The following is a 9,733-nucleotide window of genomic DNA, read 5'->3' as shown; positions in this document are numbered from 1 at the left end:
GACAGGGACATGGGACTGACAATGGGAACACAGGGAGGGGGCAGTGGGTCCCAGAGCCCAAATCCTGGATCCCAAACCCTGAATCCCAAACCTCAAACCTCGGATCCCAAACCACAGATCCCGCATCCCAAACCACAAAATTTCGGATCCTAAATCTCGAGTCCCAAACCCCAAATCCCAAAATCCTATATCCCAAACCCCAAACCCCAAATCCCAAAACCCCAAACCCCGGATCCCAAATCCCCAAATCCCAAACCCCAAACCCCAAACCCCAAATCCCAAATCCCAAAACCCCAAATCCCCAAACCCCAAACCCCAAATCCCAATCCCGAACCCCGCGGGTGTCACCGGCGGTGTCACCGCCGCCAGGGGGCGCCAGCAGCCCGCGCTGGACCAGCCAATCCAGGAAAAACCCGGGAATTTTTGGGATCGAGATGTCTCGGGATAGCGAGACCGGGGAATCCCAAAATCCCCTCTGGAACTGGGGAATTGCCTCGGCCCCGGCATTCCCGGCGGGAATTCCCCATGTTCCAGAAGGTTCTGATCCCAACATCTGGGCAGGGGGAATTCCCAGATCCAGGGGGTGGAGAGGATTCCCAAAACACAAATCCCCAAATCCCCAATCCCAAATCCCCAATCCCGAATCCCCAAATCCAGCCCAACATCTGGAGAGATCAAATCCCATTGTCCAGGGGCTCCAGGAGATCCCGATCCCAACATCTGGGCAAGGATTTGATCCCAACATCTGGGTAGGAGAAATTCCCAGATCCAGGGGGTGGAGACGATTCCCAAACCTCCCAAACCCCAATCCCAAATCCCCAATCCCCAATCTCAAACCCCAGATCACAAATCACAAATCCCCAATCCCAAATCCTCAATCCCAAACCCCCAAATTCAAAATCCGCAAATCCCAAACCCCAAATCCCCAAATCCCAAATCCCCAAATCTGGCCCAACATCTGGAGAGAACAAATCCCATTTCCCAGGGGCTGGAAAAGGTTCCCATCCCACAATCTGGGTGGGAGCAATTCCCAGATCCAGGGGCTCCAGAAGATCCCAGTGCCAACATCTGGACAAGGATCTGATCCCAACATCTGGAGAGAACAAATCCCATTTCCCAGGGGCTCCGGAAGATCCCGATCCCAACATCTGGACAGAACAACTCCCCAGATCCAGGCGCTCCAGAAGGATCTCATCTCAACATCCGGGCAGGAGACACTCCCAACATCTGGAGAGAACAAATCCCATTTCCCAGGGGCTCCGGAAGATCCCGATCCCAACATCTGGGCAGGAGAAATTCCCAGATCCTGCAGAACTTCAAGAGCAAGCACGGTGGCTGCGAGCTCCAGCCCGTGGGGTCCCCAACACGAGGGGACAGCGCGGTGGCCGTGGGGTCTGTCCCCACATGAGGGGACAGTGTGGTGGCCATGGGGTCTGTCCCCATGGAGTCCCTGACACGAGGGGACAGCGCAGTGGCTGCAGGGTCTGTCCCCACATGAGGGGACAGCGTGGTGGCTGCAGGGTCTGTCCCCATTGAGTCCCTGACATGAGGGGACAGCACGGTGGCCCAGGGTCCATCCTGTGGGATGCTGGCCCGGCTCAGCTGGGAGTGGCCTCGGAGGTGGCCCCGGGCCTGTCCCACGGTGTCCCCAAGGCCCCAGCGCCGTGTCCTCCCCGCGCAGGTCCTGGAGAACTTCAGGATCGAGACCGCGCGGGCCGTGGAGATCGGCACCAAGTTCGAGCTCATCCTGGTCCCGGACCGGCCCATCCAGCTGAGCCTGCGGCCCCTCGAGGGCCAGCCCTGAGGAGGGGACACGGGGACAGCGCCGCGCCCGCGGTGGCGCCTGGGGACAGGGGCACGCTGCCAGGGCCGCGCTCTGGGGACACAGAGGGGGAGGGGATGGGCTGGGGGTCCCCTCTGGCTCCGGGGGTCCCACCGAGCTGCCCCGAGCCTCTGGAATGTTCTGGAATGTTCTGGAATGTTCTGCCTGGCTCCGCTCCATGGGAAGGGCCGGGAGGGGCTGGGGGCACGGGGGGGGACTGGGGGCACTGGGACAGTGGGGACACTGGGGACACTGGAGGACACCGGGGACACAGGGGACATTGGGGACACTGGGGACACTGGGACAGTGGGGACATTGGGACATGGGAGGCATTGGGGGCATTGGGGACACTGGGGACCCCACGGGAACAGTGGGGAGAGTGGGACACTGGGGACACCGGGGACACTGGGGACCCCATGGGGACAGTGGGGATAGTGGGACACTGGGGACACCGGGGACATTGGGGACACTGGGGACACTGGGGACCCCATGGGGACAGTGGGGATAGTGGGACACTGGGGACACCGGGGACACTGGGGACACTGGGGACACTGGAGGACACCGGGGACACAGGGGACATTGGGGACACTGGGGACACTGGGGACACCGGGGACATTGGGGACACTGGGGACACTGGAGGACACTGGGGACATTGGGGACATGGGTGGCTTTGGGGACACTGGGGACACCGGGGACACTGTTGACATTGAGGATACTGGGGACACTGGGGACACCGGGGTCACAGGGACACTGGGGATATTGGGGACACTGGGGACACCAGGGACATTGGGGACACTGGGGACACTGGGGACATGGGGGCCAATGGGGACACTGGGAGTCATGTCCAGGGGAGGGCTCTGTGGTGGGCAGGGGACACTGGGGGGCACCAGGGACACTGGGGGCATTGGGGACATTGGGGGCACTGGGACAGTGGGGGACATTGGGGGACACGGGGACACTGGAGGTGCTGGGGACACTGGGGGTCACCAGGGACACTGGGGACAGTGGGGTCACTGGGGACTTTGGGGACACTGGGGACATTGGGGACCCTCTGAGACACTGGGGACACTTGTGACATTGGGGGTCACTGGGGGTCACTGGGGAGGTTGGGGACACTGGGGTCACCTGGGGCATTGGGGACACTGGGGTCATCTGGGACACTGGGGATACTGGGCACATTGGGGACACTGGGGACACTGTGGGGGTCACCAGGGACACTGGGGACAGTGGGGTCACTGGGGACTTTGGGGACACTGGGGACATTGGGGGACATTGGGGACACAAGGGACACCGGGGACATTGGGGGTCACTGGAGACATTGGGGGCACTGAGGGACATTGGGGACAGTGGGGACACCGGGGGCATTGTTGTCACTGTAGGGTAGGTCACTGGGGGTGTTGGGGACACTGTAGGACACCGTAGGTCACTGCAAGACACTGGTGTCACTGGTGTCACTGTAGGTCACGAGGGACATTGGGGACAGTGGGGACACCGGGGGCATTGTTGTCACTGTAGGGTCACTGCAGGTCTCTGGTGTCACCGCTGTCCCCTGTCCCCGGCTCACCAGGGCCAGCCCGTGCTCCCGCAGGCGCGTCCCCAACTCCTGCTGCTCCCGGGCCCGGCTCCGGGCGGCCTCCTGCAGCTGGGACAGACCCCAAAGGGCTGGGACAGACCCCAAAGGGCTCCCCTCCTGCCCACCCCGGACCATCCCAGGACAGCTGGGGACACCCCGGCTGTGGCTGTCCCCTCCTGCCCACCCCGGACATCCCAGGGACATTGGGGACACCCCGGGTGTGGCTGTCCCCTCCTGCCCACCCGCGGCTCTCTCGGCGCTCCTGTCCCGCAGCAGCCGCTCCATGGCCTCGATCACCTGGGCACAGGCACCGCTGTCGCCGTGTCCCCAGCGCGGTGCCAGGGCTCCGTGCCCAGCCCGGGCCGGCCCGGGGGGCTCGCGGTGTCCCCGGCCCGTCCGTGTCACCCGAGCCGTGTCACCTTGTCCCGCTGCCGCTGCCGGCGCCGCTGGAGCAGCAGCAGCTCCTGCTCGCGGTCGTTCTTCTGCGGGGAGAGCGGCCCGGGAGTGCCGGGCACGGCCCGAGCCCGGGGCAGCCCCCGGTGCCCGCGGGGCCCTACCCGGATCAGCTCGTTCTGCAGCCGCTGCTCCCGGGCCCGCCGCGCCCGCAGCTCCGCCGCGCCCGCCGCCAGCTCGCGGGACAGGGTGGCTGCGGGGACAGCGCTGTCACCACCGGGGTGGCAGTGCCCTATGTCCCCAGGGTGGCTGCGGGGACAGCGCTGTCACCACCGGGGTGGCTGCGGGACAGCCCTGACACCACCCGCGGTGGCAGTGTCCGGTGTGCCCTGCCCGTCCCCAGGGTGACACACCATGTCCCTGTCACCCACCCCCGGTGGCAGTGCCCAGCATTTCCTGCCCGTGCCCAGGACACTGTGCCTTGTCCCTGTCACCCGCAGCTGGCAGTGCCCTGCCCGTGCCCGCACGCACCCAGCCTGTCCCGCAGCTCGTCCCGGGTCAGCGTGTCCGTGTCGGTGCCGCGGAGCTGCGCCGGCTCCCGCAGCCGTGCCAGGCTGTGCCGCAGCTGCGCGTTCTCGGCCTCCAGGCTGGCGACGCGGCGGCGCAGGGACAGCAGGTCCCCGGCCATCCTCTGCAGCGCCAGGTGGTGGCTGCCACATCCCTGGGGACCAGAGCAGAGCTGGCGCTGCCACACAGCCCAGGCACGGCCTGGCACCGCTGGACAGACAGGGATGTCCCCACGGGCAGGGAGGGGATGTGACCCCGGTCCCAAGAATTGGATTGGGATGAGGGTCAGACACAACATGGGGGAGCTGAGAGAGCTGCAGATTGTCCCCAGTTCTTGTCACCATCCATCCCAGGGATGTGGGGTTGGACCTGGGACCCCCAAACTTGGCGCTTTTTGGGGCTTTCCAGCTCTTTAACAGAGGGATGGAGTGAAGAACCACAGAGGGATGCACATTCCCAATGGATTCTCCTGGATTTTTTTGGGCTTTGTGTGGCTGTAGATGCCGGGTAGGGGGTAAGAATTCCTGAGGAATTATCCTGCATCCCCTCGGGAAGGATCCTGGTGGCCACAGGACCTTGGCCTCGGGAATGGCCTTGGGAATGGCCTCGGGAATGGCCTTGGGAATGGCCTTGGGAATGGCCTCGGCTGCCGACCTGGCCAGGGTGACAGCCCCGGGGGACCTTGGGGACAGGGAAAGGGAGGCAGGAGCAGCCACAGGCTCCAATCCTCCCTCCACATCTGCTGGGAATGGGGAAATCCAGGAATCGCTTCGCTCCCAAGACGAGCAGCAGCCAGGCCCGGGGCTGTCTCCTCCCAGGCCACCCTGGGGACATGGCTGTGCCCTCCCCGTGTGTCCCCCGTGTCACTCACCGGCTCCTGGGCACGGCCAGGGAGAGCCGGGAGGGCTGGAGCAGGCAGGGGCTCCAGGCTCGGGATGTTCCCGTGCCTCCGGAGCGGCTCCGGCGCCGGCAGGGCCCGGCCCGGGGCTGGCAGGGACATCCTGGGGGGGCACGGCTGGCAGGGACGGGGGACAGCGGGGACACGTGGGGACAGGGATCGGGGATCGGGGATCGGGGATCAGGGTGAGGGTGAACCACTCCTGTTCCTGGTTCTCCCATTCCCGATCCTGCTCTCTCCCATTCCTGCCATATCCCATTCCTGATACCAGCCTGCCCCTTTCCCAATCCCAGTGTGTCCCATTCCCATTCCTGATCCCGCCGTGTCCTATTCCCACTCCCATTCCCCATTCCCATTCCCCTTCCCATCCCCATTCCCACTCCTATCCCCATCCACATTCTCATTCCCACACCCATTCCCATTCACATTCTCTTTCCCATTCCCATCCCCTTTTCCATTCCCATTCCCATTCCTGTTCCTGTTCCCTTTCCCATTCCTGTTCCCATTCCATTTCCTATTCCCATTCCCACACCCATTCCCACTCCCATTCCCATCTCCATTCCCATTCCCATTCCCATCCACATTCCCAGCCCTGTCCCGGGGGTTTCCAGGCTGGCGCGATCCCGAGCGAGCCCTTCCCGAACAATTCCCTGAATCCCGGGGCTCACGGGGCGGTGCCGGGGGTGCAGCGGGAGCGGGAGCCGCTCTTCCCGGGATGTTTCCTCAGGATCAGGAGCCGTTCCCAGGATGTTTCCGCAGGATCCGCCGCCGTTCCCGGGATGTTTCCCAGGATCAGGAGCCGTTCCCGGGATGTCCCGCAGGATCAGGAGCCGTTCCCGGGATGTTCCCGGATCAGCCGCCGCCGTTCCCGGGATGTTTCCCGGATCAGGAGCCGTTCCCGGGATGTTTCCCGGATGTTTCCCGGATCAGCCGCCGCCGTTCCCGGGATGTTTCCCGGATCAGGAGCCGTTCCCGGGATGTTTCCCGGATGTTTCCCGGATCAGCCGCCGCCGTTCCCGGGATGTTTCCCGGATCAGGAGCCGTTCCCGGGATGTTTCCCGGATGTTTCCCGGATCAGCCGCCGCCGTTCCCGGGATGTTTCCCGGATCAGGAGCCGTTCCCGGGATGTTTCCCGGATGTTTCCCGGATCAGCCGCCGCCGTTCCCGGGGCTCGGGCGCTCCCGGCGCCGTTGCCACAACGGAGCAGATCCGGCCCTTGGCAACCCCGGGGCGGCTCCGACCCAAAGCCCGCGGGGATCCCGAACCGCCGGGAGTCCCGAAAAACACCGCCGGGAATCCCGAATCCGCACGGGGAATTCCAGGGGTGATTCCTAAATCCACATGGATGAATTCCAGGGACACCCTGGGGATCCCAAATTCACACGGGGAATTCCAGGGGTGACCCCAACATCCACATTGGGCAATTCCGGGGATGATCCCAAAATCCACACGGGGGAACTCCTGGGGACCCCAAAATCCACAAGGGGCAATTCCAGGGGTGATCCCTAAATCCACACTGGGGAATTCCAGGGCTGATCCCAAAATCCACATGGATTAATTCTGGGGAGACCCAGGTGATCCCAAAATCCACACAGGAGAATTTCAGGGGATCCCAACACCCACATTGGGCAATTCCAGGGGTGATCCCAAAATCCACACAGGGAATTCCAGGGACACCCCGGAGATCCCAAAACCCACCTAGGTGATCCCAAAATCCACATGGAGAAACTCCTGGGGATCCTAAAATCCACACGAGGGAATTCCAGGTGATCCCAAAATCCACACAGGAGAATTTCAGGGGATCCCAAAATCCACACAGGGAATTCCAGGGACACCCCGGAGATCCCCAAATCCACCCAGGTGATCCCAAAATCCACATGGAGGAACTCCAGGGGATCCCAAAATCCACACGGGGCAATTCCAAGTGATCCCAAAATCTGTATAGATGAATTCCAGGGACACCTCGGGAATCCCAAAATCCACACGAGGGAATTCCAGGGGTGATCCCCAAATCCACACTGGGGAATTCCAGGTAACCCCAACCCTCCCCAAAACCCACCTGGAAAAATTCCTGGTGATCCCAAATCCCATATGGATAAATTCCAGGTGACCCCAAAACCCACCTGGAAAAATTCCTGGTGATCCCAAATCCCATATGGATAAATTCCAGGTGACCCCAACCCTCACCTGGATAAATTCTTGGTGATCCCAAAACCCACCTAGAAAAATTCCTGGTGATCCCAAAGCCCACATGGATAAATTCCAGGTGACCCCAAACCCCACCTGGATAAATTCCAGGGGCACCCCGATCCCTCCCCGTCCCATCCCGCTTTGGGGTTGCTTTCCCGCAGTTTTTGGGATTTTTCAGGCATTTTCCGCTCCATCTTTCCCCCGAATTCCCCCCGGATCTCCCGGCGCCGCCGCTTCCCGCGGGAGGCCGGGATGAAAGGCCGGGAACGCAGCTTTGAAATTCCACTTTTGAATATTTATTCCTCTTTTCCCTGATCTTTCCCAAGCCTCTGAAGCTTTGGGATCCTTTCATCCGCTCCCGCATTTGCTCATTCCGAGGGTTTTTCCCTAATATTTATTTAACAAATCGCTCCGTGGGGTTTCCGGGGATCCCTCTGCAGGCGGGATGGGAAATCGACCTCAAAACCAGCCCAGGAGGCCCCGAAGTGGCCCCAAAACGGGAAGATTGGGGGAAATTTTAGGGACAGAGGGGGGGAAAGCAATGTTTTCCCCTTTTTCTGCGTTTTTGCCCCATTTCCCCTCGTTTCCCCCCATATTTTCCCCATTTTTCTGGGATTTTCTGCACATTTTCCCCACATTCCCCCCCATTTTTCTGGATTTCCCCCCACGTTTCCTTGATTTCCTCCTGTTTTCCCCACTTCTTCCCCACATTTTCCCCCCATTTCCCCCCATCCCCCCATTTTCCCACATTTCCCCCCAGTTTTTCCCTAATTTTTCCACATTTTCCCACATTTCTCCCCTATTTTTCTCAGATTTCCCCCCACATTTTTCTGCATTTCTTCCCTATTTTTCCAGGATTTCCCCCACATTTCCTCCCTCATTTTTTGCCACATTTCCCCCACAATTTTCCACATTCCCCTCCCCATTTCCCACAATTTTCCCTGCATTTTCCCCAATTTTTCCACATTTCCCCCCTATTTTTCCCAGATTCCCCTCCACTTTCCCCACACTTCCTCCCGTCTCCCTCCACATTTTTCACACATTTCCCCCACATTCCCCTCCCCATTTTTGCCACATTTTTCCTCATTTTTTCCCATTTCCCCACACATTTTCCCCACACATTTTCCCCCACATTTTCCCCCTATTTTTCCCAGATTCCGTCTCATTTCCCCCCATTTTCCCAGATTTTCTTCCCCATTTTCTTCCTCCATTTTCCCCCACTTTCACCTCACATATTCCCGGATTTTCTCCTATTTCCCCACTATTTCCCCACACATTTTCCCCACATTTCCCCCCTATTTTTCCCAGATTCCGTCTCATTTCCCCCATTTTCCCAGATTTTCTTCCCCATTTTCTTCCTCCATTTCCCCCCACTTTCGCCTCATATATTCCCGGATTTTCTCCTATTTCCCCACATTTTCCCCCCATTTTCTCCCAGATTCCCTCCTCATTCCCCGCCCCCATTTTCCCAGATTTTCCTCCCATTTTCCCAGATTTCTCCCCACTTTCCCCTCATTTTCCCCAGATTTTCCCCTATTTTCCCCCCTATTTCCCCCCCACTTTCTCCCAGATTCCCTCCTCATTTCCCCCCCATTTTCCCAGATTTCCCCCCATTTTCCTCCTCCATTTCCCACAGATTTCCCCCCATTTTTCCCAGATTTCCCCCCTCAGAAATCCCACTGGAATATCTGAGCAAATGAAGACATCCCAAATCCCCCAGGGCCCCGCGAGCTGCTGTGACAGGTGAAAAAAAAAGGGAAAATGGAATTTTCCCCCTCTCTGATCTCTTTAATCCGCATTTTTCCCCTTTTTTCCTCAGCCATGTAAATCGCGGTTTATCCATCTTCCCAACAATTGGGGAATTAGGGCGGCCACTCCTCCCGGGATTGTCCCGCTCGGCCGGGAAATCCCACAGGGGTTTTGGGGCTGGAATCCCCGGGAGAGCGGCCCCAGCCCGGCAGGAATGGGGAGAAATGGGGGAAAAAGGGGGGAAAATCCGGGAAAATTGTGGGGAAAATCCAGGGAAAATGGGGGGGAATGAGGGGGGAAATGGGGGAAAATATTGGGGAAAATGGGGAGGAAATGTGGGGAAAGTCTGGGGAAAATGGGAGAAAATATTGGGAAAAATGTGGGGAAAATCTGGGGAAAATGAGGGGGGAAATGGGGGAAAATATTGGGAAAAATGGGGGGAAAAATAGGGGGGGAAATGGGGGGGGAATGGGGGAAATATGGGAAAATTGTGGGGAAAATGTGGGGAAAATGAGGGGGGAAATGGGGGAAGGAGACCCAG

At 59.9% G+C, this 9,733-nt stretch overlaps 1 protein-coding gene across 3 annotated transcripts; it reads right to left on the bottom strand.

Annotated features, from left to right (window-relative positions):
• Window positions 1-3,565: 3,565 nt before the first annotated feature.
• On the bottom strand, window positions 3,566-5,555 carry CCDC33 (coiled-coil domain containing 33). Of its 3 annotated transcripts, none has more exons than XM_039713024.1 (4): window positions 5,227-5,555; window positions 4,320-4,509; window positions 3,953-4,041; window positions 3,566-3,877 (listed from the first exon to the last, which is right to left on the bottom strand). In XM_039713024.1, the coding sequence occupies exons 1-4, from the start codon at window positions 5,353-5,355 to the stop codon at window positions 3,797-3,799; spliced, it is 489 nt and encodes a 162-aa protein (XP_039568958.1). In that variant the 5' UTR covers window positions 5,356-5,555; the 3' UTR covers window positions 3,566-3,796. The 3 variants fall into 3 exon arrangements, with proteins under 3 accessions (XP_039568958.1, XP_039568959.1, XP_039568957.1); XM_039713025.1 differs by having other exon boundaries at window positions 3,566-3,841; XM_039713023.1 differs by having other exon boundaries at window positions 3,566-4,041.
• Window positions 5,556-9,733: the final 4,178 nt, after the last annotated feature.

The sequence above is a fragment of the Passer montanus genome, unplaced genomic scaffold (genome assembly GCF_014805655.1).
Source record: "Passer montanus isolate IOZ18808 unplaced genomic scaffold, ASM1480565v1 scaffold271, whole genome shotgun sequence".
NCBI lineage: Eukaryota > Metazoa > Chordata > Aves > Passeriformes > Passeridae > Passer > Passer montanus.
Note: the sequence above shows the minus strand (reverse complement) of the source record. Positions and strands in the feature narration are given on the sequence as shown.

Excerpts from the sequence above, each read along its gene's own strand:
- CCDC33 (XM_039713023.1), bottom strand. The coding sequence starts at position 5,355 with ATGTCCCTGCCAGCCCCGGGCCGGGCCCTGCCGGCGCCGGAGCCGCTC. Across the intron at positions 4,510-5,226 it reads CTGGCCGTGCCCAGGAGCCG|GGATGTGGCAGCCACCACCT; the intron begins GTGAGTGACACG and ends TCTGGTCCCCAG. Across the intron at positions 4,042-4,319 it reads CGAGCTGCGGGACAGGCTGG|CCACCCTGTCCCGCGAGCTG; the intron begins GTGCGTGCGGGC and ends CTGTCCCCGCAG.